This window comes from Colossoma macropomum, unplaced genomic scaffold (genome assembly GCF_904425465.1).
Source record: "Colossoma macropomum unplaced genomic scaffold, Colossoma_macropomum, whole genome shotgun sequence".
NCBI lineage: Eukaryota > Metazoa > Chordata > Actinopteri > Characiformes > Serrasalmidae > Colossoma > Colossoma macropomum.
In genome coordinates this window covers 13,916,407-13,944,194 of record NW_023494806.1, presented here as the reverse complement: position 1 = coordinate 13,944,194, position 27,788 = coordinate 13,916,407, and the positions used below count along the sequence as shown (strand labels likewise).

At 38.9% G+C, this 27,788-nt stretch overlaps 1 protein-coding gene across 2 annotated transcripts; it reads left to right on the top strand.

Annotated features, from left to right (window-relative positions):
- Nucleotides 1-149: 149 nt before the first annotated feature.
- On the top strand, nucleotides 150-22,535 carry LOC118827134 (leucyl/cystinyl aminopeptidase). Of its 2 annotated transcripts, none has more exons than XM_036598357.1 (18): nucleotides 150-220; nucleotides 4,483-5,305; nucleotides 5,565-5,703; nucleotides 8,733-8,864; nucleotides 9,421-9,541; nucleotides 9,705-9,856; nucleotides 10,065-10,178; nucleotides 11,462-11,593; nucleotides 11,685-11,816; nucleotides 11,899-12,050; nucleotides 12,738-12,829; nucleotides 13,016-13,199; nucleotides 13,446-13,602; nucleotides 14,640-14,824; nucleotides 16,107-16,268; nucleotides 16,372-16,512; nucleotides 17,120-17,201; nucleotides 19,648-22,535. In XM_036598357.1, exons 1-18 carry the CDS (start codon nucleotides 175-177, stop codon nucleotides 19,777-19,779), a joined length of 3,078 nt encoding a protein of 1,025 aa, XP_036454250.1. In that variant the 5' UTR covers nucleotides 150-174; the 3' UTR covers nucleotides 19,780-22,535. The 2 variants fall into 2 exon arrangements, with proteins under 2 accessions (XP_036454250.1, XP_036454251.1); XM_036598358.1 differs by lacking the exon at nucleotides 150-220 and adding an exon at nucleotides 1,493-2,148 and having other exon boundaries at nucleotides 19,648-22,534.
- The last annotated feature ends 5,253 nt before the right edge of the window (nucleotides 22,536-27,788 follow it).

Below are 27,788 nucleotides of genomic sequence, written 5' to 3'. Positions count from 1 at the left end.
ACACCAGACTATTGTTAGAGCTACACTGAAGAATAGCATGGAGTCACTTAAACTGAGGCATTGCCAATGAAATTGTCAGCATGTGATAGCTCAAATTGCTGAACAGAGGCACTAAGCTAATGCTGCTCACTTTGTGCAGTAGTATGGCGCTTTGCTCTGGCCCTGGTCTGCTATATGGAATCAGTTTGCTTCTTAAGCCAGTTGGAATATGGATCCATGGGTATGTCTTTTACTTACTTTCACTTACGAGAGGGTTCTCTGATTCTTTCCCTGCTTTCTACTGCTATATTGCTTTAGGCAAGTAAACAGGGCTTCATTGTCCTTAAAGGCCTTAAGTATAAGATGCTGCTTCGGCTTAGCTACTTGTCAGCTTAACTCTAGTTAAGATTGGCATCAGTTCACAGACCTCAGCTAGCTGTTCAGTGTGTTTATTGCCATTCACAGCTGTTAGTCTTGCCAGGTGGTTGCCATTTAGGAGCACTGGCTTCATTTAATCTGAACTGACTGGTAGTGATAGTTTGATCCATCTTACAGTGGCACTTAATTTGGTAGACAGCACTCCTATACGTCAATAATGGCATAGTTAATATTCACTGAATGTATTAGTGAAGTAAATAATGACTCATTTTCCTCAAAATGTTGACTTAATATCTCAAAAAAAAATTTCTCTAACTGTGAAATGACTTAGTATCATGATGATATTTGTCAAAATGACTTGGTGCCATAAAATAATGTTACTGTGACTAAATAATGAATTAGTATCTTGAAGTAACTATATATTTTCTCAATATTTTGACTTAATATATCAAAATATTGACAATATGCTGAAATAATTACTTTCTTGAAATTTAATACCTCATTATTTCAATAAATGTCAGAACTAATAACTCAATCTCAAACTCATTGAGATAATAAATCAATATTTTTGCAAAAATAAGTCATTTTTGACATACTGCTGCTTGGAAACAGAAAATGAAAAAAAGAAAAAAACAAAAACAAAGTGATCAATTTCTCGTGTACCTGGTGCAAATGGTCTTCCATAGATAACAGATTGAATGTATTCACAGCAGTCACCAAAAAACCAAGTTTGATTTTCGAAGGAACAGTTTGGTGAAAAGTCCAATTTACATAAAACACCCCCAAAATAATCAGTCACTACCTGTTTGGTGGACAATACTTGCTTTTTGTATCTTCTTTTTTTGCTCTGGACCTATAAGGCTAATGTAGCCAAAATACACTGGAAGCCTTTTGGGTGGCATAGACGTATATTACTTACAGTACTTGTACTACTTCTATTGCGAAAGATGCAAACTTTTGACAGCAAGCATGTCCTTTGGGGGAAGAAGATGCGCATATGTACATTTGATGTTTTCCCAAACTATTCCTCTAAACCAGTTGAATATGGATCCTGACTTTGATAACTTTGGCTACGTCCAAATTCTCATACTACTATCCCAACCCATACTACACTACACTAATGACTGGACTGCTGAAGGTGGCCTGCTAGTTTTGAAATGCTGTTCAGAGCGTTTGTGCGCGTTTTTCTTTCACTTTTTGGTTAGTGGCCCTGCGTTTCGCCCCTGCTTTGAGATATACGTGTGCTTTTCGTAATCAACCCCGTCTCTTTAGTCCATACTACAAAAAATGACCCGGTCGTCAGTGAATGATAGCGGATAGTGAGCGCTGTGCGTGTGGGGTCAATCAGTCAGCCGCTTAGAGCAGAAGTGAGAAGCTTCAGCCGGAGTCTGTTGACAGCTAGCAGTCAGTACGGCTCTCTGCTCGAGTTCGTCCTGCTTCAAAACCGAGAAAACAAGGCTTGTGTGTCCTAAATCTTCAACGCATGCGTTCGCTGAACGGTACCGACATCGATGCTGAGCATCCGTCGATTTGTTTCAATGCCACGAAGTTAAGAGACGGGACGGAACAATGCTAGCTGGCTAGCCAAGCTAGCTAGTTACTAGCTAACAGAGTTCTCTTTATTAGCTGATATTATAGGTTAGCTTGTTTGTTGTTTATTTGGCGCTGCCTCTGTTTTATATTTTCACGCTGAGGTGGATTAGTAACGCTGCCCTGCTCGTGGACGTGAAGAGGAATTAAATTTTCTTCCAGTCGTTGCCGGACATCTAAATATGGAATCGTTTGAAAGTGGTAAGACAGATAGCTGGCTAGCTAAGTATTTGCTTGTCGGCTATCTCTCGCTAGCTGATAGCGAGAGCCTGCACTCTCGGCAGCTGTGTTCAAAGTTTTGACTTGCAGGTACAGCTGTAGCTGGCTAGGTTGCTAGTTCACAGACATTCTGAACGTTTCCAGTGAGTGCCAGTTATCCAGACTGACTTCCACACAACGCTTGTAATCCTCTATTTATTTTTCTCAGGCTTTGCTAGCCAAGCTAATTGGAACAGCCTAACGTTAACGCGCAGCTAGCTGTGTTGTCAAACTGTCATTCGGGCAAGTCTCAACAACAAAAACATGATTGCTGGTTTGAAGACAGTCCAGATTTTCCCTTCCTGCAATTCACCAAAGCATTAAGCAAAGCATTGTAATGAAACTCCACTCAACAGTGTCAGTGGAGAACTTGCCTCTTTTTAATCCTTTAATGACTTTTACAAAAGCGTAGCATTTTGTCTTGTTCTTATCAGTAAGTGAGCAACTACTACCAGCCGTTCATTACATAGCTTTCTTTTTCCTTTATCACAAAATACAAACAGCTGCTTCTGCTAAAGGTGTCGCAGTTGTTTTATGTTAAGTGTTTTAAGTGTTAGTTTTGCTAGTTGGCTGCCATCAAGGACCTCAAACTTCATTCAGTCTCAGTTTAATGTTATGGTGGTACTTAATTTAGACTGCGCTCCTAGACAGGTAAATAATGGCATACTTAGTATTCACTGGCTCTGATAGTCTTGTATTAGTGAAGGTAGCTCAAATGAATTAACTGACCTATTAATAAACCTGTGCGAGCCTGAAGTCATAACCTTGTCAGGGGATTTTTTTAAAATAGGTATAAAACAAAGGAGCTCAGGACCGGTAGCGGTAGGCTTAGTGATGTTAAAGGGGAATTCCACTGAATTTTTTTTTTTTTTTTTTTCAAAATTTCTGCACAGTTCAGTTGTTACGGTGTAAACAAAGGCATTCGAAGTGGTTTGATGTGAAATTGTGCATTGTAGAGAAACTTAGAGACTCTGATATCTTTACAGCAGTGGCTGGGATGTGTACAACGCAAATATAGCCATTTTATTTACTATCTAAACTACCATCTGAGTTTTTGTTTGTAGTGTTGATGGTAAATCTGAAAATAATTCTTTGTGGTGTATTTTGCTTCAAAATGCCCTGCACTTACCTCTTTCCCGTAAACATATGCATATGTTGTAGGCCAAAACCTTCTCAAAACCATCATAAAACAGTGTCTCAGATAGCAGTCAGTGTATTTCTAACCATTTCATGTAATAACATTCTGTTGTAGCTTTCAGAGGTATTAAATGTTTCGGGCGTCTGGTTCCTGTCACCACCACTGTAAACAGTTCTGCACAGAGCATTTCACATCTGATCACCCTGAGCGAGTACATTTACATCATAACCAGTTAATTATGAAGAAGGAAGAACTTTGTAAAAATAGCTTGAATTTCCCTTTAATATTGTTGTTCAGCATTTGCAAGCAGGTGAGGGCATCTTTATAGGGTGGATTTGTGCATAGAACTATTGGGGAGTTTATGGTTCAGGAAGAAATGATTTGTAAATTTACTTAGCAGATAAGGAATTGAACCGCAGCACAGCCACGCCTCAGAAAATAAAGAATGCTATGTCCTGGAAGCCTTGAAACATGAGACAATAGCACGTGGCTGTTAGCTGATATTATACTAGTAATGTTTGCTCAAACATTGGTTTGTGGTCCGTTTTCTATAGCTCAGGGGCTCTCAAACATAAGAATAAGGAAATTAGACGTACAGGATAGGTTAGCAAACATCTGTGCAATAGAAACTCGAAGAAGGTTCATTGCTTTTACTTATGTCTGTGGAGATAATGTACATTATCACAAAGTACATTCAAGTAAAGTGTACTTTAAAGACTGTCAGCAGCCTCTGTCAGAGGAGGAAACGAAACAAGGAAGACTGTGGTCAGTTTATTTTAGAAGGATGTTGGTAACATGTCGACTGTAGTCGTTCAGCTGAAGTAGGCCTAGTGTGCCCAGTGTTTCCTCAATGTTTTTGCTGAAGATGTCAGTATATATTGCATTAATTTAACATTTCTATTGAACAGTTCATTGATGTCATTAACAAATTGTTCGCATCACTCTTAATCCTCTCCTGTTTAGGCCAAAGTGTAGGCTGAAGTCAAAATCATGTGCGTTCACAGAACACTTGGTTAGCTTGGGTGACATCAGCCCACATGTCAACAGGAAATAACCTAACATCACCAACAAAAGTGCTGTTGTTCCTTGCATAAGGGCTTAACTTTGACATTTTATTTATCTACAATCTTTACTGACAGAGCAAGCCCCACTCCCCAGGAACATGATTGAGAACAGCATGTTTGAGGAGGAGCCAGACGTGGTGGATTTGGCGAAGGAGTCCCCCTCCTACCCCATCGATTCGGATGATGTGGTCTATGAGCCACGCAGTTCCAGGTTGTTGGTGCGAGGCCTTGGGGAGAATGACCTGGACGAAGAAGAGGAGGACTACGAGTCCTCCGCAAGGCTCCTTGGAATGTCCTTCATGAACCGCAGCTCCAGTCAGCGCAGCGCTGCCTCCTACACCCGTCAGCAGCCCTCCAACTCATGCTCCATGCCTTCTGCAAAGAAAACGTTGATGGGGATCTTGGTCCTAGTCGTGGTTGCCTTAGTTGCCGTGATCATCTACTTCGTGCCACGTTGTACCTTCTCCAAGGATGGTTGTCAAAAGGCCAACTCCTCCATTGAACAGCTCTATCCCAAAGCATCAAATGGAGAACTTTTCCCATGGACAGGGCTGAGGCTTCCCGCCAGCGTGCGTCCAGTTCATTATGAAATCTCACTCCAACCGAACCTGACCTCCATGACCTTCCAAGGGAGCGTGGCCATCAGCATTGTGGTCTTGCAGGAAACCAACAAGATCGTTTTGCACAGCTATAATATGAAGATCATCAACGGTACTTTCCAGGATGAAAAGGTGAACATCTTGGAGTACAAGCCTTGGCAGCAGATCGCCATCAAGCTTTCAAAGGAACTCAAAAAGGGAGAAAATTATGTCTTGAAAATCCACTATTCTGCAAACCTCTCCAACAGCTACGATGGCTTCTATAACAGCTCTTACATTGACACAAATGGGAAAAGAAGGTAGAACCATCTCAGTTTTCTGTGAATGATATTTTCAGTGTTTTTTATTTTAATTGAATTTAATTTACAGGGTGAATATTCTGAATGTTTAATTATTAATTGTTATAATTATATATAATATTTAATGGAACACAAATACAGTATATACATACTTAAAATTATTGTTTTAGGACATGGTTTATCTGTTGTTCTTTTTCATTTGTTTTTCTTTGTTCTCTCTGTCTCTCTGTCTCTCTCTCTCTCTGTCTCTCTCTCGCAGAGTTTTGGCTGCTACTCAGTTTGAGCCCTTGGCTGCTCGCAAGGCTTTCCCTTGTTTTGATGAACCCGCCTTTAAAGCCAGTTTTGTAATTAAGATAACGAGAGAAGCAGAATACATCAGCCTTTCAAACATGCCTAAGGTAATTATCCCTGTTCAGTAACTTCTAGTAAAATAGCGCTGTTTGTTATATAAGCATGTTGAGGACACAGCATTCTTTCTAATGACACTGAAGAGCTTTACATGAGCTTTACACAGATACATAAACTAAGATCTGTTGCACTGTGCAAAAGTAAGAGACCACCCTTTCTTTTATTTAATTCTAATCAAAACGGCCATTAATTACAAGGAAAATACATTTTTCTGTGTCAGAAAAGCGCAGGAAGTATACACTAATAGTTCTTAATTTGTCCACTCTTCACCTTTGTGCACACTACTGCCACTTCAGCTCTTTCATCCCCAGGTGTGGGCAATATGTAACAAAACAATCATATTACAATACTTTTAATGATACACGATAGGGGTGCGGGAAAAAATCGATTCTTAGATGCATCACGATGCAGACGTGGACGATTCTGAATTGATTCACAAATGTCAAAAATCAGTTTTCTAAATATTTAATTTATAACGTAATGTTGACGGAACGCAAAGGGCGGAACTTGGAAGTGGGTAAGTGCAGCGCCCAGACAGTCTGTGGCGGCACATAACAAACACACCACTGTATGAGTGAGAAATCCGACCGGCTCCCTCTGCATTAAAAGCCAGGTTAGGTCAGGAGCCACAACACAAATGATAAGAAGAGCCATTTTGCCTTTCAACACCTTGGGAGCCACAACATTTATGTCCAGTATGTGTTAATGTCCTAGTTTAGGCTAAAAAAATATAAACAAAAACGCAGATTTACTTTGCTCTGCTTTAAGCTTCAGCTATATATATCTTCCATCTGCCAGAAAACTTTTCCTCAAAAGTTGAATAGTTTCTTGTAAAATGTCTTTCAGCTTTTGGCTGTTTTACGAGGCTGAAGTCGCTTCTCACTCGCCAGCTTTTTGCTGAACTTTCCCGTGCCACCTTAAATTCTGACTGAGGCACCGAATATAATTGCTGCACCATTTAAAGTGGAACGGGAAAATTAGAAAGAGAAGCGACTTCATCTTCGCAACTTTTTACTTAGTGTGTGACAGTCTCTCATTGCATGTTTAACGTACCAGGAAACCAAATGCGCTGCTTATAAATGCGAATAAGTCCATTCATCTCCAAATGTTCGTCTGTCTTTCTCTTTTCCTTTTTCGTTCGCTACTCGCTTGGCAAAACCTCGTTGCTACGTGACCTGCAGTCTTTCGCGCCCACTGGATCTTATTTCACCATAACAGCGCATTTTATCACAGATCAGTGGTAGCAGCATCTCCAAACAAGAGCAGTGAATGAGAGCCTTCCAGTTCACTTACCACATCACTTCCATTTGTTTTATTAATAAAAGATATTGGACGTAAATGCATTATGGATCATTACAAATACTTAGCTTTAAAACTACCAAGTCCTCAGACAGTAAGAAAATAGAAATCATGTATAGAAAAAAAAGATGCATCGAGATGCATCGATACTCGTTTTATAATCGCATCGCAGCCCTCTGGATCGTAATCGAATCAGATTGTGAGGTGCCTAAAGATTCCCACCCCTAATGCACGATATGTATCACTAAAATTTTGACCCAATGCACTAGTAGTGCCAGATTTAAAAACTGCCATTAAAACTATCAATTCAATCGTTATTACTTAACATTTTACATGCTGTGCTGCACTAAATCCATTTAAACAGAACTAATGGCTTCCGAATGGTGCATCTGTCTAAGCGTTGGCCCTATCATCAGGGGATTGTGAGTTCGATCCCTGGTGATGCTACAGCCATCCATGGCTGGGAGTCCAAAAGAGCACAGTTGGCATCGCTCTCTCTGAATGGGTAGGATGTCCCCCTCTCTCAGCATGATGCTAGTCAGTGCAGTCGTCTGTTAGCTGATGTAACATAACTGTCCAATGATGTTGCGTTAGCTGCTGTGGTGGCCCGCTTCACAGGTCTCAGAGGAAGCCTGTGCTAGCCTTCATCCACCTAGTGCTGGTGATAGTGTGTGATTGTAGGAGTCCTAACTAGTGGGTGGAATTGGAAATGATGAAATTGGGGAGATCATCTGGAAAAAAACAGAACAAATTATGCTCTCTTTGTAAAGAAACATGCAGTTTGTCAGGTAATGTTCGAGTAGGCTACTGAGAATATCTTCAAAATGCTCAGAAATGCATATTATGTATCACAGTGACAAAAGTGATCATGATAATGATAAAATGTTGTTATATTGACCACCTCTAATGTACGTCTAAAATGACAAAAGGAGATATTTCTGAGGACTGTAGCTGTAAGATAATCCACTTTCATAAGGAAAGGGGCAGTTAAAAGAAAATAAGTAAAAAAAAAAGGGGTTTCTAAAACCTGGAGTTCAAAAAAGGCTTAAAAGTAGAGAGAAAATGGGGCTCCTAACAATCATGCAAGACCTGATAGACCACCAAAACAGTCACCATCAAAGCTTTTGTCTTTAACTAGATAATAAAGCTCTACGTTTTGCTTCAGATCTGGAAAAATCCACAGGTGTTTCTGTCCATCCTTACACTGTGAGAAGACAACTCAGCACTGTGAGTCTGAAAGGATGTGTAGCTGCATTACTGAGAAAAGTACCTTTGCACTAGAGCAGTGAAACTGGACATTGAAGGCTTTATGAACTGAGTCTGAATTTGTAACTGGTAAGCAGAAGAAACTTCTATGACTGAACTTTGGAGGGATGGAAAAATATCCCTGCGGATTCCTTTAAAAAACTGAAAGCAAGGTCTCCTGAAAATAATGGAAGCCGTAAGAAATGCAACAAGGCAAATGGTGGACAAACTGAATACCAGAAAAAGATATTACCTTTAGTTGCTGAGGCTTCTGTGTGATTTTCTGTTAAATGTTTTCTATTTTTTTTCCTGATGCTGAAAAATGAATAATTGCAATCAGTGGCCATTTTGACTGGAAAATAACGAATGAAGGGTGGTCTCAGACATTTATACAGTACTGTATAAGTTGTGAAATCCAATGTAGTGAATGTGCTGTGATGTGTAAAAAGATTTAAGTACATGTTTTATTTTCCAGGCTACCACTGCTAACTTAAGCAATGGGCTTTTTGAAGATGAGTTTGAGAGCAGTGTGAATATGAGCACCTATCTTGTTGCATTTGTCGTGGCCAACTTCAGCAGTGTCAGTAAGAATGTCTCAAACACTCTGGTATGTATGATCTTACTTTTGTCTCAATACTCACGAATTGACCTATACCCACCTACCTCCCACCCACACCTACCTCCCACCCCATGCCTACCTCCCACATGTCATTAAGGTGGCCAGTATTATAAAGGTCTGCACTGAAGGTCTGAAGTGACCAGAATAGCTGACCTTTTTTTATACTTACTTATCACCATCCTGACAAAACTTTGTGTCCCCAAAGTGGTAAAATAGGAGAATGAAAAAACATTCTTCATTTTAGTGGACCATAAGTTTTATTCAAAGTAATTTTGGACCATTTGTATTGCTCCATTTGTACAATTCCTTGCGTAATGTGAAGATTTTAAAACAATGGAAAACAAGGTTCTGTTATGACAGGGTCATTATGTTGCATGTTTTTAAAATGTGACTCTAAAAGAATACATATATTCTCATTTGTTGCAGTGTTGTGTGTTGTTTTGCAGTTTTCTTATTCTTAAATTGAGACATCCTTTTGTAGTTATTCTTCTGTTGACAAGTCGTGGAGTTTCTTCTTTTTTTCATAGCCTCACATTCTCCACAGGTCTCTGTATATGCAGTTCCAGATAAGAAGGACCAAATTCATTATGCGCTGGACACCGCTGCCAAGTTGTTGGAGTTCTACAATGGTTTCTTTGAAATCGAGTACCCTTTGAGAAAATTAGGTGAGACAAGCCCCACGTTACAGTAACTCCACAAATAGGAATAAGTACGCTGCATGTGTACATGAGAACCTGTGATAATGTCATTACTCGTAACCAGTTTTGAGTTAGTTAGATTTAATTTTATCTGCTTTTATGACTTAGTATGACTCCTATTTATCAATAGACTTAGTGGGCATTCCAGACTTCCTGGCTGGAGCTATGGAGAACTGGGGACTCATCACATTCCGGGAGACGACTCTGCTCATAGGCGACCATTCCTCCCCCATAGATAAGCAACTAGTGACCTCCGTCATCGCCCACGAACTTGCGCATCAGGTACAGTGGTCCACTGTAAAACCTTGTCATCCTAATAAAATGTCTTTGAAATCTTTCTATTGATAAACTTACAGTCTTAGCTGTGCTTATCTACAAACTTTTATGTTAGTTTGTTGATCATTTCATTTACTTAGCTGCTAGTATAGAAATTAACGTTTAAAATAGGTTTCCTTATGAATGTTATATATTAAAATCTGTTTTGTTTTAGTGGTTTGGAAACCTAGTCACCATGCGCTGGTGGAATGATCTTTGGCTGAACGAAGGCTTCGCAACCTACATGCAGTACATGTCTACTGAGGAAGTGTTCCCAGAGCTTGATATTGTAAGTGAGTTTGTAATTAAGTCCATTTACCATTTCTTATTCAGTTTTAGAAAGTATTAATGAAGTGATGTGCTAGATTAAACATGTATTAAAGCATGCATTAAAGTTACTGTAGTTTTTTTTTCCTCAGGTCGTGGAATATCTAAAATATTGGTCATATCACTGTTGCGCATGGTCTTACATGGCTTATCGCTTTTATAAGCAGTATAATATAAAATTCAGTACAATTTTTCAAACAGTGTTTATCATTTATAATAATCACAAACATTATTTTGTCTAGAAATATAGTTTATTTAGTTTGTCTATTTCTGACAAACAGTTATCAGCTGCTGAAAGAGGACAAGAATTATCAGTCGCACACAATTGAGTATTGCAGCCGTTTCACTAACTTTTTAGATGTTTGTGAAATAATAATAGCAGTATCATACAGCAGTGTTTAATGCAGAAACCTCTGCCTTATAGGTTCATTTTTACTCACCAAATTATGACTGCAACTATAATTCTCGTTTATGCTCACATCTCAGTGTGATTTTCTGTATTGTGTTAGCATCAAGCTAACAGTGCTACGCATTCATTTTCCCACATTGGGTTTAATACTGCTTATGGTAGATCTACCAAAAACACAGACATTTGAAGCATGTAAGATATTCAAGTAACGTATTCTTGTTTTTTTATTGTGCAGTTTTACCATGAATCATTGATTCGTTCACAGTACATGTTGCAATACTTAAATTCAAAATAGTGCTCAATATTAATGAAGGAGCAGTTTAGCCTGTTAGTTATCTTTTAGCCTGTTTGGCCTGGTATTTCTTTCGTCTATTCTTGCCCCTTTCTTGCCCCTTCTTGTTGTTTGAGCAAACCCAGGTTCTTATTTCATCTATCGAAACACTCAGTGGTCCCTGAGAGCATAACGTTCACAACACGGTGATTTTCAGCAATTTGGCATACTAATACAGAATTCGATTATTGGGAGTCATAGGGGTGCAAATATCAGGTATTTTACAATGGCATTAATTGCATCTCTGTCAATCAGATTTTAAGTCCGGAAATATCTGTTTTATATTTGGCCTTTGGCTTGCCATCAAACATGGTGGTTTAGGATAAATGCTTCTCACAAAGAATGTTTTGAGTTTGAAGGACTGCCCTTTCCCTTTGATTAGCACTCATGGTGTGAAAGGAAGGCTAGATGAATGTTATCAGTAAAGAGCTTTGACCTAGCTAAAATTGTATCTCTAAATCTGTGCAGTTGCAAGTTTCAGTTTACACTGCTTCCTCATTTTCAGGACAATGAATTCCTGAGTGTCCGTTTCAAAGCCTTAGCCAAAGACGCGCTGAATTCATCCCATCCTGTGTCTGCTGACGTGTCCACTCCAGAGCAGGTGGAAGAGATGTTTGACTCTGTGTCCTATGAGAAGGTGCAATGTTGTTTTTCAAGGCTCATTTCTTCTGTTGTTCCTCAGCCCCCCAAACACAACACTAATCTTCTCATATCTGTTTTCCCCTCAGGGTGCCTCCATTTTGCTTATGCTCAGTGCAACACTCAGTAAAGAAGCGTTCAGGAAAGGTGTGATTGAGTATTTGAGAACGTACAAGGGCTGCAACACGCAGAGTGAAGATCTGTGGACCAGCCTTTCACAAGTAAAACCTCTTGCTGTGAGGAGGTGCTGAATTCAAGCATTCAGGTTGATACTCGTTAGTCATGTTTGACGTCTTTTTACAGGTAACAAACCCACACACTGATGTAGCTGAGATGATGGACAAGTGGACGGTGCAAAAAGGCTTTCCACTGGTCACTGTGACCAAAACAGAGTCGCAAGTGAAACTGACGCAAGAACATTTCGTTCTGAATGCCGACAATGCCACAGATCGCAGGTATCCATTTTTCGCCTGAGAGTTTAGCTGACACCAACATTATATGTTGGAATATTTCCTCACAATTGCAATTGGGACAGTCTGTGAAATGCTAATAAAAACAGAAGCAGTGATTAGTAAAATGTTTGACCTGTATTATTTTGAAAACAGTGCAAAAACATTAATGTTTTGCCTTATGACCATTGAGTTTTTTGTAGATTGATACCTGCAACATATTCCCCAAAATTTAGGACTTAAGCATGTTTTAGTACAGTCTTAACTTGCATTTGTGGATACAGTAAAAAACGGTGCTTATTGAAAACGGTATGTGAAAGTGTTTGTGAGCCCATGCCGTGATATTCATCACAGGAGCATGCCAGTTTTAATAGGCGTTCAAAGGGCGTTCAGTTGTGGTTTTCGGCCTTGAAAATATATATATATATATATATATATATATATATATATATATATATATATATATATATATAGGAATATGAGCAGATTGTTATTCAATTTAAGTATTTTCTTTTGATTGAACTATGTCTTTACAGCCTTAAAACCCATAATGGCCTTTATCCTGTAGAGGGTCAAAAAGCCTGTTAGGTTCTTCCATGGTGATTTTCACCAAACATGTCAAATTGAAATCTAATAAGAGGCAATCAAAGTCAGCTGAGATTGAACTCAAACATGTCTTTGTTCTCCTCACAGCAACCTGTGGCACATCCCCCTCACTTATGTCAATGACACTTGTAGCAACTCCAGCTCTTGTAAGCAAGTGTTTCTCTTCAAGAATAAAACAGGTAAATAGTAGAAATGTTGTTAACAGTTTTGATTTTGTCGCCTGGATACAATTTGTTCAGGACTGAGCTGGTAAACAAAACAGAATATTACAGGCCTGAAGCAGACTCTTGCAGCAAAACACATTAGTTTAGAAATAGTTTGTTGTTAAGCTTGTTTTTTTTCTAATAACTTGTAATTTGTTTCAGCCACTTTTAAGGTTTCAGACAAAGTGAGATGGTTGAAGTTTAACTGCAGAAGTGATGGTTTCTACATAGTGGACTATGGAGAACAGGGCTGGAGGGCATTGATTGAAGCCTTGAAGGAAAATGTGAATGTTCTTCCTCGCGAGGACAGGGCAGCTCTCATCAATAACCTCTTTGCTCTGTCAAGGTAGTTTTTTTTTTGTTTAGTTTAAGGAATGTTTTTGATGAGTCAGCAAATCCCAAACATGCAGTCACAAAGATGTAAATGTACACTTTTTTTGTTGTTGTTGTTTTTTGTTTTTTTGTTTTTTTTTTAAAAGGTACCTCATCTTCAAACATCATGTTCAGAGCTTGTGGAAATGAAAGAATTTAAAATCCAGACTCTAAACAAACATTTCTCAAAGGGTTCAGTCTGTGTGTTTTGTTGTTGTAGGTTGGGCAGGGTGTCCTTCAGACAGGTTTTAAATCTGTTGGTATACTTAAAGAATGAGACAGAAACGGCACCACTGACTGAAGCCCTGACTCAGCTCAACCACATCTTCAGGCTGCTGGACAAAAGATCTGATTTGTTATTGGTGTCCAGGATGACGGTATGTTCTACCATCACTAAACGTTATTAGCCAGTCTGTAGCAATAGGTTTCATTTAGTATGAATTTTTGTTTCAGCTGACCGTTTGCAAAACTCAGACATGTTCTGCCTCCTTTAGTTACTGTAGCTATGTCACAAAACCACAAAGGAAAATGTAGAAAAACAGAGAAAACATTTGAAAATGTCTTTCATTCCAGAATAAACTGGCTTTATAAGATGTTCTGTGCATACATACATGTTTGATACCTGATAAAATATAAATGTGGGTCCATTTAATGCAAAAACAGAAAAGGACAAAGTTCACTTTAATCAAGCCGGGGAAGTCGTTCAGTCTCTGGACATTATGCAGCAGATTTTCGTGACTAATAAGTAGGTCAGAGCGTGAGGGGCTACCTCTTCAGATTAGCTATACTGAAGCTCATTTTAATGTTGTCTTATCATTAGGCATTGTATTAAAATAAGTGATAACAAATACAGTAGCCTGGATAAAGTTTAGCTTACTTCAGATCCTGTTGAAAGTCTTGCCATTGAGCTGTGACTGTGGTCTTTGTTCTTACACCTAGTTTAATCTATAATGTTGCATCTTGGGAAATGAAATAACCAGGGCACAAAGTGTCATTGATGTGAAGCACTAGAATGTAGTACCCCAAAAGTCCTATAAAGCTTGGCCTTCATGCAGGTGCGCTCAATAGACTCAGCCATTTCAGCTAACACAAGATTGTTTTCACACTAGATATGAGAGTGCCAGCAGCACCTATCTCTGAACCTAATAATTCAGACCAATACCGCATTCACACTGCACAGTTTTAGCCCTGATTTTACACTCGCCAACAGTTTTGTTGTGTCCATGGCTTAGTTTACTACCAGTGCCATTTTCACTGCTGTGAGTTTTTCTTCACTTGATGGAGGAAGTAGCACTTCGAGATGATTGTGATTATCTGACAGGCGTGTCATTCCTTGTTTTGAAGTCACTTGTAAAGAAAGGAGACATTTTTGCTCAGTTCCTAGCAAGAAAATGTTTTATTTTCTTCCCCACAGACATACATTTTTATGGTTTTTGGTGATCTGATGGACAGCCAGTCATGGGGAGAGGAAAGCTCTGTGTCTAAGCAAGCACTTAGATCAGCCCTGCTCGAGACAGCCTGCAACCTGGGCAGGCCTAATTGCACAGATCAGGCAAAAAGACTCTTTGATCAATGGATGACTTCCAACAAAACTGAACAGTAAGTGTAAGGAGTTCATCTTTCCCAGTTCACTGATAAATTGTATCATTAGCTCAAGAATTTGATGCTGCAGCTATTTAAAAGAGGCTTTTAAATCACAGCATGACAAGACGATACTAGCCACAGGGTTTTCTACAAGCAAGCGTAGGCAAGCTGTTGAATGATTCTGGTAATCCTTGCAGATTTTACAGTGGGGGTATTAAAGGATGGACATGTTAAAAGCATGCAACATAGCATATTTTATTGTTTGAAACAATGCTCTCGATTCAAGAAGTACAGGGTGTTAAGCAACATGTTTTACATCAAATAAAGCACTTATCAATAAAAATAATCATTTTAAAGCTACTAATGTTACATGAAGTAATCAAAACGATGGTCTCGTGCTGGATGTAAATGATTAACCAATTAACCAGTAATCAACAACAACTGTTCAACCAGTGCCTTTAGTTTAAAAAAAGTTCATTTAATTTTATGTCATTTTCAATAAACAACAGTTCCTTCTTGAATAGATGGGTTTTATCACTCAGGTTGAATGCCATTTTTGAGTTGTGTGCATGAGAGTGGAATTGGTTCCACTAGATAAACTGGAGCACTTTCTCGAGAGGATGATGGAACAACTCCAGTGATGTACCATATTGAAAGTAAACACCTACAAGCAATAAGACAGATGACCATTTCATCTGAGAGAAAGTGTGATGTTTGGTGCTGTCAGGAAATCACACATGGGTGGGTAAGATTGTAGAGAATGATGTGGTGAATAGCGATGGCTTTCAAGAACTGCTGAAGTACATTGAGCCAAACCTACATTCTATCATGGCATATATGTTTGTTTGAACTTGGGCTTGTAATGAGTGGTAAATATAACTTTACAGCTTAAGGATATAGAACCTTCAGTAGCCCATCACTGTATAGTCCAGTCATTTGTCAACTTTTCTAGTTTTTGGTCATAAAATCATGAACATATTATTATAATTGTCAACCCCTTTTTCAAAGGGTATGTTTAATATGGTTCGGGAAATTGACTTTATATATGCACTGATGCCTGGCCCCACCTATCAGTACTAAGTTCCATGTTTAATATCTTTGGCAACATCCAGGTCTTACGATTTTTGTTGGAGATGGAGACATGGTGATTTTGTCTATAGATAAGAACATCTGGCAAAAATCCAGCAGCCTTCAGACTACTTTTTCTGTTAAATGCAGTGTGGATATTTTGAGAACTTAATCCCAGATGGAAAGCCATGATTTAGATACAGCTGTGCGATTTGTTCTCTTTTCCCAGTATTCCTGGAGACCTCCTGAAAGTGGTTCTGTCTGTGGCAGCCCAAACGAAGGAAGATTGGCAAGTGTTACTTGATACTTACAAACACTCCATATATGACTCAGAGAAGCGCAAGACACTGGAGGCCTTGGCTAGCACACAGGATGTGCGAAAAATTGTGTGGTAAGGCTTTGGTCCTAACTGTAAACCTCTCAGTAATTCAGCAGCAGATTTCAGAGGGCACAGTTTATGTTTTTGTTACAACTGAATCTTTTGTCCCTTTTAGGATCCTAAAAGCTGGTCTTGATGGAAGTGAAATTCAGACTCCGGAACTTCCTCTTGTGATTAGCACAGTGTGTAGACATTCTGCAGGCTACCTCCATGCCTGGGATTTTGTGAAGGAGAACTGGGACAAACTTACCCAAAAGTAAGTTATTGCAGTACTATAACTTACGTATGCATGCAAGGAACACTTTGTTGTGCGTCACTGCGTTTCCATTATTCCAAATTATGTAGGCCGTGCAAACAGATATTGTTGGTAATCTTTTATGAATGACGACAAAACATTTTTCCATTCAGCTTTGGTTAGAAATTGTTTGGTGATACCTGAAATGTTGTGAGAACCTATATTGAAAAAGATTTTTTGTTACCAAGAAATACAATGCATTTACACATAAATGTAGTGTCATGTGACATTTCCTTCACATGTCTCTTACAACAATCACGAAAAAGCATGGTGAAGGGGAATAGTTGGAGGAGATGAGAGTGTTTTTAAAAGGAATGCTGCCACCTTTCAGCTCATACAGACAGACATGTCCAGAAAAGGCCTTTCCAAGTGGAAAGTGCATCAACAGTTCTATATGGCAGAGAAACATCTCTTGGGTGATGGTACCAGTTTAAATAAATTTTCCTTATCACTAGATTTTGGGAAATAGGGGAAGCCAAATATGCACCAACTATGCAAAACTTTTTTTTTTTGTTTATTCCTAAAGGTCTGTATATTTCTAACACACTTGTTCACATTTCTGTTTAAGATTTCTCATTGGAAGTTTTCCCTTGCAAAGCATCATCATGTCCACAACCAGTCAGTTCTCGACAAAGACACATCTTGATGAGGTGGGTTCTGAAAGCCGATCAGCTCGTTATCAAAACGTTCACTACACAGTTTTCCATTTACCCCAGATGTAGTTGATCAGACACCAGCCGTATCTTGGCTAAAGTTTGCGTCTTTAATTTTGCACTGAAGCTGCAAGGCTAAGGTAACTAACCATTAATGACAGCTTATAACCATTATGAATGTGCACGGGTACTCAAGGAGGTGCCAGTATTTGAATACTGAAATCACTATTCAGGTACCTGATTCTTTTTTCATCACGGAAAGATGGAGAAAATATACAGACCAATAATTCAGTTAAACACCAGCTTTGTGTTTTAACAGAACTGCAAGTAAGTATGTTATGTTATACCTTCCTTCTGGGAAATGCAAGTGCCTTAACATAAGCATTGCTAAGGAACCATTGTTAAAGATATGACTGAGAAGCAGCAACACTGTGTTAGGTCCAGAAACAGTTAAAATACATTTCTCTGACAGACTGACATGTCGGCACGTCGTCGACTGAAGAGAAAAGACCACCTGCATGACGAGACTTCCTCAGCATCCTCTGTTACTGGTTAGCTGCAATTTTAGCTGATCTGAGGCAGTTGCTATTATGTTATGTTTGTCCGGCCCGCTAAATTAATTTTCTATGAATATTAGTCCGTTTCACAGTGCGCTGCACTACAATGTAATGTGCGCGCCTGCCCCCTCTGCCAACCGTTATCTACAGAGCAACGGTTACACCACAGTCCTACCACACCAGTCATATCACCGAATACACTAGCTGCGTTTCAGCAGTCCAACCGATATAAACACCTAGCTAGCTAAATAAATGAACAAAAGAAAAGTGGACAAAGTCATAAATATGGACAGTTGGATGGACAGCAGAGGCAACAGAAAGTGGCATGAATGAAGAATGGCCTTGAAGCACAGCAGGCTATGTTTACGAAGGCCAAATCACAAAGTGATAATGCAGTAACAGCCAGTTGCATCATGACAGAAGAAATAGCTATTTCAGACCCACCTTTCACCGAGGGTGTTTTTCTGAAGGATTCCATGCTTAAAGTTTGCAGCGTAGGGTGTCCAGAAAAAGGACGTTTGCAAATGTTGTAGCATTTGCAATATTAGCAGAAATGTGGTGGCTGATCGGGTGGACGAGTTAGCCACCGATCTACAAGAGCAAGGAAATTACTTTTTAGCTTATATACTTGCTGTTGATGAGAGTACTGATGCTACAGACACAACTAAATTGTCAATTTTCATTTGTGCGGTGGACACCAACTTATCAATTACGGAAGAGCTTCTGGGTGTTAAATCAATGCATGCATTTTTTAGGAAGTGGAGAAATGTTTTAATGACAAATTTGCCACTGGGGCAAATTCACGGGACTGATGACAGGGCGCCTGCAATGTGCAGTGATAGGAGTGGACTGGTGGGGAGAGTACAAGAAAAAAATGCCGGAAGAGAATTGCACATCTGAACTGACGGCCTACCACTGTATTACACACCAAGCTTATTATACACCCGCTTGTGGGTTAATCAAATGTGTCTACATAAGGATACACCTTCCATCCTGCCAAGCAGTCACAAGCGAGCTCACTACACACAGCTTTCCCAAGTGTGTATTTTACTATCAAACTGAGCACGCTTTGCAAGGCCATTTACAGATTTCAAGACCCAAAAATTCAATTTTGAGATTTTTCCTAACCCATTTGCAGCCGATGTGGAAACTGCACCAGTTAACATGCAAATGGTACTCGTAGAACTACAGTGCAATGGCGCACTCAAGGCCAAGTATGAATCTGAAGGAGCAGGCCAGTTTCCAACCTAAAACGGATGCCAAAGCTCCGCCTACACGCCGCCTGTCTGCTGTCCATGTTTGGTAGCACATTCCTGGGGGGAGCAGTGGTTCTCTTTGATGAAGATAAACAAATCATCTCACAGGTCTGGTCTCACTGACAGACACCTTCATTCCATCCTGAGGGTCTCAAGAGCACAAGAATTAATCTTGCAGCAAAGAAAAGATGTTTAAAAGACCAACATCCTGGGGACATTTAAAGAGGTTAAACTAGGTTAAATCTAGGTGTTCTCTGGCCCACAGATTTGTTGAGCTTTTTTAATATGGCCCTTTTAGTGTTAGAGTTTGACACAACTATTTTAGCCCATCTGAGGCAGTCTCTGTTATGTTACTCACCGAACCAAAAACCTGCCAATTTTTGTCTGCCAAGTTTTGAAGTTCATTCCTCTGCATTATGCTAATTGCGCAACACTAAGCCTTTCATCTAAAAAGGCTGGCCACAGCTCTACATCCACAGAGCTTTAGAAATCTTTTTTTTTTTCTTTTTTTCTCTTCTCCATAGTTAACCCGTCCAAGCTCTTGAACTGTTCATGTACATTTGGATAAGGGGAGAATTATGCCTGTTTGATTTATTGCTTTTAAAATACCATGATTTTATTCTTCCTCAGGTTGAGAGGTTCTTTGGCTCTCTGAAGGATAGAGGATCTCAAATGAGGAGCATTCAGGAGGCCATCGAGACCATCAAGCTGAACATGCGATGGATGGACAGGAACCTGGCCACACTTTGGAAATGGCTGTAGCTTCAGGGGCCTGCAGCTGTCTCACTGTTGCACACTCCCCTTTCCCCCCCCTCAGGTGATGTGGCCGAGTACCTGTGAGTGGCGTTACCGTAACACACAGCCTGAGCCATACGTGTGCAGAGATGGGCCATGGACGGGAAAGAATTGGGGGTACTTATATTTGTAATTTTTATTTTTATTTTTAAATAGAGCTTACTGCTTTTGTTGTTCAGTTTATTATACCCTCCTGTTCTCTTTCTTTTGTGGACTAAACTGACTAGCTGGCTAGATTCTAGATTGTCTCATGAAAACAAAGGTTACAAAATAGATCATCAACTCATGAAGCAAATGAGGTTATGGTTTAGAATGTTACATGTAATTGTCAGCACTGTGTTGTTTATGGGCTTCCTGTTTTGTGGGTAAAGACATGGTGCCTGTTTTTGCCTTCAAGCATTGCTTGTTGCTTCAGGTCACATGGGAAACTCGCTTCTTTTGGGGTGGCTTCAAGACAGCCCATCTCTGCACATTCGTGGCTCTGGCCTATGAACCTGTTTGCACTATTAGGAGTTCCAGCTTGCTCAGGGTTACTCTGGTTGGTTTATGAACGATGATGTGTTTGAACTCATTTGCTTCCCACTGCAATAGCTACAGACCAAACCCTCTCCGCAGTATCTCTTCAACATGCCTTTTGCCTGCGTTGCCAAAAAACTAGTCAATTAATGAAAGGCAAATTTGATTTGTGAAATCCTGCGATGGTGATGGCTGCGAGTATGACAATAGAACTCCTTTTTGTGTTGATGGTCGTGCACCTGTGGTGCTAAGATAGCGTATCTGTCTGGATATGTGCAGACAATCAGTTTTTTAAAGGCATTTGCAAAGCCTCTCATTTATGAGTTGCTTTTTTCCCTTTATGTACAATTTGAAAAGTGCATAGTCATCTGGAACTTGCAACGCCTGTAGCCGGGACTGTGTAAATACTCTTGCCTTAGCAGTTTTCCATACAAGCCTCGTCCTTTGCTTTGAGTTTGAAAGTTTGTTTTAGTTTGCCGATGTATATATTGTGTTTTATATTTTTGTGCGGACTTGCACGTAGTGAAGTCAGAAGCTTTTTTTTTTTTCTTTGCCTTGACAAAGTTTATGCTAAAGCTTAGGATTTAAGTGTGGGTTTTTTATTTTGTTTGCTATGCACATTGTGAAAGACGTTGAAAGTATCTAATTATAATATTAACTTAAAATGCATCAGGAAAAATATTGAAGGCTACGTAGAGTAGACTTTGGAATTATTGGTACCTATTAATATATATGAAGAAGACACATTTAATGCTCATACATTAGGGGAATCCTAACACATTTTTTTCAAACATTTTAATGTTTTTTGGAAACAAGGAATTGTAAACATGTGCCAAAATTATTGAGACCCATTTAAATGCTCTAAAATTTGTCTTGGCTGAAGATAGATGAAAATGACATTGAGCCAGATTGCCCTTCAAAAATTGTTTGTAAATTACATTGAATTATTACTTAAAAGGCCTTTATAATGATAGTAAACAAATGTTGTTACAATATATTTATACCAGTCCATGTATGAACTAAGCTGCAGAACAGCCCATTTTGATTTCTTTGTGGTTGTCATGTCACAAGCCTGAGCAGATTTACATATTCCTGCCCATTGCTGTTGAAGTGATAAGGAGTGTTGTTACTGCAGACAGTCTATAGCAGAACTTAGAATCAAAGATGTGGAGGGAAATAAGTAAACTATTCTTGGTTGTTGGGAAGCAAAAGAATCATCGCCACATTTTAAGGACCCAGACAGACCAACTTTTAACCCGATAGAGAGCAGCCATGGGTAGTCTTTGCCCTAGGCAATGGTAGGTACCCCCCTGCTGACAACACAAGGTTGAAAATGATCATGTAAAAATAAATATCTTAATAAAAGTGCTTGAAATCACTGTTAGATTATTTTCCCTCTTCATATTTGTCAAAGGGTGCCAATAATTCTGGAGTCAACTGTAGTTTGAAACTGAAGATGAAGAGATCTCTAGGGCTTAGTGTTAGACAGACTACTCCTGTTGAATATAATAGCAACAATGCAAATTGCTAACTACTGTTAATGAGATGGGGCAGTTTAAATGGTTCAGCATCTTCGTACCTGTGCAATGTCATCATGGTACTCTGTAATTATTGTATAGGCACAAGTTGTTTTATTGCACCTGATAACATGTAGACCTGAGACGGTACTTAAACTGTGCTAATGCCAAGTTAGAGATGCAGTTACATTTCCTGCTGAATGTATAAGCAGTTCTCATTTTGTGTGGGAATACATCAGTGGCTTTATGAATGTTACACCATTGCATCTGATGTAGGGGTCCACCAATACCACCAATGCCAATAATTTACTGCAGGCAAAATCAGTAACTACGCAATACAATATCAAGTGCAAGGAATACTATTATTCGTTCTTATGCTTCTCATAAATGCTGCCTTTATGCTCTATTGGAGTTATCGTAAATAAGTTCTTGACCTAAAAATGAAAGTCCTCTTAACTCGTTTGTGCAGAAAAACATGGGTGCATGCAGCAATTTGATCTTTGTATGTCAAGTTACAGAATTTGATTAACATTGAAAGACCCACTTTAAAGGGGAATTCTGTGGACTTTTCGTAAGTTCTATATTTTTATCATTTAATGGTTAAATCATTCAGAGTTTGATGGTTTGATGTGAAATTCTCCATTTTAGAGACACTTGCCAAGTCAGAATTGTTTACAGTGGTGTTGATAGGAAACAGATGTCTGAAGAGTTTAATGCCTCTAAAAGCTACTTCACAGCAAGTTATTTCACAGAAATGTTACAGATACACTTCATGATGTCTGAGACATTGTTTTGTGATTGTTTTGTTTTGGCTTAAATTGTATGTTTTTTTTAATCTGTTCATGGTGGGGGAGGTACATGCAGGACATTGAAGGCAAACAGTCCCCAAAGGAAACATGTATTTAGATTTACAATTATTTCACCAAAATCAACATTACATATAAAAACTCTGAAGTCGTGTAGGTTCTTCAGTGGTTTTGCTTAGTAACTAAAATGGCTATAATTGCATTATTGACATTGTGACCCCTGGTCTCCATCACCACTGTAAAGAAATCCTAATCGGAAGTTTCTGTACAGTTAGCTATTTCACCTCAAACCACTCTGAATGACTTTTATATCTCGATGATTGAATTACTCAGAATATTTGGAAAATTGGTGGAATTCCCTTTTAACTACTACGGTACTGTAGATTTTTTGTAACAAAAAACAAGAAATTCTGTTTTATCAAGTAAAAGGCCGAAGGTTACTCTTCACTGTGTGTCACAGTTTTGACTTTGTTGTCAGGTGTCCCATTTGGCACACTTGTGGTCCTACAGCCCTCATTTGTGCGTTCCTGCGAGGCTGTAGCATGTCCCCTTAGTCGTTTCGTTGTTCAAAAAGCCTCTTACCAAAATTCCATGAGCTAAAAGCTCGGACCGATCAGAGTGGATGGGTTTGTTTACAGCTGTCTGACCAACGTTGCGAAGATGGTTCTACCTTGTCACTGAATTACCGTATGCTTGTAGTTCATATTGAGCTGGTTAGTAGTATTGGTGCTCCCTCATTCCCGATTCAAACCATGCAAAATGAGACTGATTTCAAATAAGGGTTTATGTACAATACTTCTTACTGTATTTCCGTGACTATTAAGATAACCTTGTTACAGCCTTTATACAGTGAGACATCCACACCTGTCGGTTTGTGGGGTTTCACTCAAGGAATTTTGTGCATCATCCAGCTTTTTATGGGTGATTTTTTTTATTATTTTTTTTTTCCCCCCTCCTCTATGAAAATGTCAGGTGGAGCTAAGAAAGAAGCTGAAGTTAACCTCTTATGTCCCAGATTCTTATTCAGTTTTTTCTGTTCTTGCTGCACCATTTAAGGTATCGAGGGTAATCGAATAAGAAACAGGCAAACAGAAGCCAGTGTCAGCCTCAAGGGCTAAGAGACGTATGTGGGTTTGCCGTTAGCTCTTCAGCTCCTGTTCCATTGATAAGCTCTTCAGCACTTTCAGATGTCCCTGTACAGCTATTAAATGAATGTATGTTGATTTCCTTTTCACTTGCTCTTATAGATTGAAATATACATTTATCCACTGTTTTAGTTTCTTTAGTTATTATTGGTCATTTTGTTTAATTTTTGAGCAAAGATGCTATGACTGTCATCTTTTAGATCCCATTGGCATGCAGTGCTTATCATGTGTCATTGGGAAATGTTTTATTTAACTCTTTCTCTCCACACTCCTGGCCTCTCCCTCCCTCCTTCTCCAGTATTTTATTTTTGTGCAAAAGCTTTACACTGGACTTCACCTATAACATTCAGAGGTTATATATATATGTATATGATACTGCTGAACTGTCTCTTTGAAAAGGAAAATGAAAAGAAAAACATAAATAAATTGCCTTTACAATACCTCTGATGTTTTTCTTGGTCCTCTGTATTATAACTTGTGTAATTGTGGTCAGTCCCACTAGATGGCACTGTTCTTCTTTATATGATAACCTGACTTGTGGTCTTACTAATGAATAAGGAAGCTGTCAGTTTATTTTCCTATGTATGTGTTTATATGCAGATAATGATAAGATAACACTTGATTTTAGTTTCAGTGGTAACGAGACTAGGGTGTGCATGGTGTTTGTTGGTTGCTTCAGATTGTTTTGAAAGAACAATCCAGAATACATAAAACTAAACAGTACATTTCCTTTCTGGAGATCTGTCTTCAGGTAACATTTACAATAATGATACACTAAAATGAAAAGGAAGAGAATGTCTAATAACCCGAGGAGATAACATCCCTTTACCAAACACCGCAGAAGATTTTAGATCCGGGTCATCGAAAGGGTGGATTGGGGTCCCAATGGTCCCAACGAAAACAGACGTCTGTGCTTTTTTTATAGTTTGATTGGCTGTCAACACATCTGCAATGTTGTTTCCATACTGGTAGCTGACTGGTTCTAACACAGTGATTTAGACGAGGTTGAAGTCAGCTTCCTATTCCTATAGCTTCTTCAAAGTTTCCCAGTCCACCTTATATGGTGCCTGAGCGGGCAGTGGCCTGAGGCGCCAGAATGTAACTGCTGCACCATTTAAGGTGGAATGGAAATATGTAAACAAGAAGCTGATGAATAAAAAGCTGACCTCAGCTTTGTGTGATTTAAGCTATCAAAATGCCCTCCGACACCTACAGTTTTATGTAGAGCTGCATTAATATGTGCTATGGTAGGACATTTCGACAAGGTTGAACAATTCGCCAGAACCCCGGTACATTTCTATTTGCTAACATTAGCTAGTTAGCTAGGTAATAAGTTAGCACTGTGTGTGATTATTATCAGTGATAGCTTAACTAAATAATATTGGTTTAGATCAGTAGATCATAGTCTTTGTTACTGGCCCACTAAACTGTGTTTACGTAGCTTAGCGACACTAACAGTACCACCATGCTCCTGATATTGTCATATAAGGAGAGGATAGACTGGCTCAACAAACAACAAAACCAGGTAGGCTGGGCGAAATTCATAGGACATGTCAGCAAACTATGAAGCTTTTTGTGATTTAGATAGCTCCTATTATCTAAACATTTAGCGAAGAGCAAACTCAGTGTGGTGTCCATAGAGACCCTGTGACTAGCCGATACTGATTGTCGACTGTTGTTCGTTAACATTTTACATGATGTTATATTAATTTACAAATGAAAGACAAACAGATTCAACTCAGAAATGGCATTTTATTATTGAGTCGACAAGAATTTACAAACAAAGCAAAATGTACGTTGATTACAACAAATGACTAAATTTACAATCTTGTGACCAGCTAGGTTACCAGAGCGGTTTTCCCCTCAGGCTTCGCGTGCACCCAGTAATGTTTGTAACAGGAAATCCCTCTATGCTTTGCACTTTTGCACTGTCGTTTGTGAATATTCTCATCATTTCAAAAACTGGCTACAGATGTTGTCGGAAGTGTCATGTCATGAAGTGACTATACATCACTTGTCTGCTGCCACTCAAACTGTTTGAATGTGTCTGCCCTGCAAGGGCAAAAGGGAAATACACATTTTCAGTCACTATTTTTCTTTTTTTTTTTTATCGTAAAGGCTTCAGTTTTGAAACTTCATTCTAGGCCTGTTTAATCTTTAAATTGAATCTCTTCCAGTCAAAAATTATTGCCTTTATTCTCTTTTCAGTTGCCAAAACTGTGGCCTGTGTAAGGCTCTTTTAGTGTAAATTTTCGAAAAGCAGAACCCCATAAAACATTCTAATGAAAATAGGTGTGTAAAACATTCTTTTAGCATGTGTTGTTTAGTTTTCTGCATGGACTGAAAATAACATACCAATAGACCATCATCAGACAGATTCTCTTATATGCGCTCTTGGTCAATACACTCCTCTCAAGGTGAGTCCAGTCAGAAGAGCCAGTCTGATCAAACACAGTACTCACACAATCATGAGCAGGCCTACTGATCAAACCATAGAGTAGCATAATGCAATAGGCTACATTAGGAGATTGATCCAAACTATATAAAATTTGTGTATGCAATGGTGAACACTGAGTTGTATGTGCTATCAGTACACATACGTGAACAGTGAGTCACTCACACAGTCACTGGAAATGAAATTCAGTGGCAGTTACCAATGTTTAATGACCATTGAGCAGTAACAGTATAAACCATCTATCACACCCATACAAATACAAGCATGAGAAAAGCTGAGAAAACCTTTACACAGACTAAACCACAGGACGGATACAAACACGCTCTAATGGGTGAATCTCAAATCATTCCTTTGGTTTACCTTCAACTTGGAATAGTGACATTTCTATCTTGTTGAAGAAGCAGGAAAGATGGACTTGTGGAGTTTTATTTGGTGTCATGATTTTTCACACAAACCATTGCAAGAAATATATTCTTATAAATAGAGATGGCACAATTCCACTTTTTCTTTTCCAGTTGTGATATTGAAACTTTGACTATCAGCTGGTGCAGATCAGATTGTTCTTTAAAAACTATTACACTGTAAATTCAGCTATTTTTCATTTTTAACTGAAGTGTTCTACTTAAATGGCCATCTAAAAGTAGGCTATCATGCTCAAACTACTCAATCGCTGTAGTACCTCACAAGAAGGAAAACAGCTAACATCACACAATGCGAGTGTGTGCTATTTCAGGATAGATTTGTTACAGTATTCAATCTGATTCATTCTTTTTTCACCCTCCAATATCAGATCCGGCATCTTCTGTAGATTTCAGCAGATTACATCTAGTCATTGATACCAATATCTACTTACACATAATCAAATGGCTAATGATTTGGTTCAGAATCCATGGACCCCTCAAGCTTCAGATTGTATTGTATTTAAGGGAACTAAAGTCTCTTTCAAGCAAGCTAAATTCATCCCTGCCCCAAAGCCCCCTTGCACTATTCTGCCCAATCCATCAATTGAAAAGGGACCACTACAGGACCACCACATGCACAGAAAATATATATAAATACATGTGTAATATGTAAGAGTGGAACTGAATGTATTTTGCTTTCAGTCAGTCAATACCAAACACATTATCATTCCTGAAACTATTAGCCTACAGTCATATGTAAAAGGTTGAACACGTCTGGTCATGTTACATGTTTTGTTGTTTTTTTTTTGTCAAGTTTTGCGCTTATTAAACTCTCTAAATCATACATTTTGGATAGATGCCCATTCTGTTAGGTTTCAGACAAGCGCAAAGGAAAATAGCAGTGAGTTGTATGACAGTTGACAGCTGTAATTTAGAGAATGTAACTATGTTATCTACCCTGTGCAACTGACAGCTGTATGTCAAGATTACAGTAGTGTTCAAATGCCAGCTTCACTCTCAGAAATGATGAGTTTGACTGTGTCTGTGTGAAAGCTGTTGTTTTCCACATCAGTCAGATCAGTATATGGCTTGTTGGTTCCACTTTAAAAGGATGACATTATGACATAATGATATTA

Bases quoted from the DNA above. Each gene is read 5' to 3' on its own strand.
- LOC118827134 (XM_036598357.1), top strand. From the start codon at position 175: ATGGAATCAGTTTGCTTCTTAAGCCAGTTGGAATATGGATCCATGG. The intron at 221-4,482 runs GTATGTCTTTTA...CTTTACTGACAG, and splicing joins GTTGGAATATGGATCCATGG to AGCAAGCCCCACTCCCCAGG. The intron at 11,817-11,898 runs GTAAAACCTCTT...GTCTTTTTACAG, and splicing joins TGTGGACCAGCCTTTCACAA to GTAACAAACCCACACACTGA.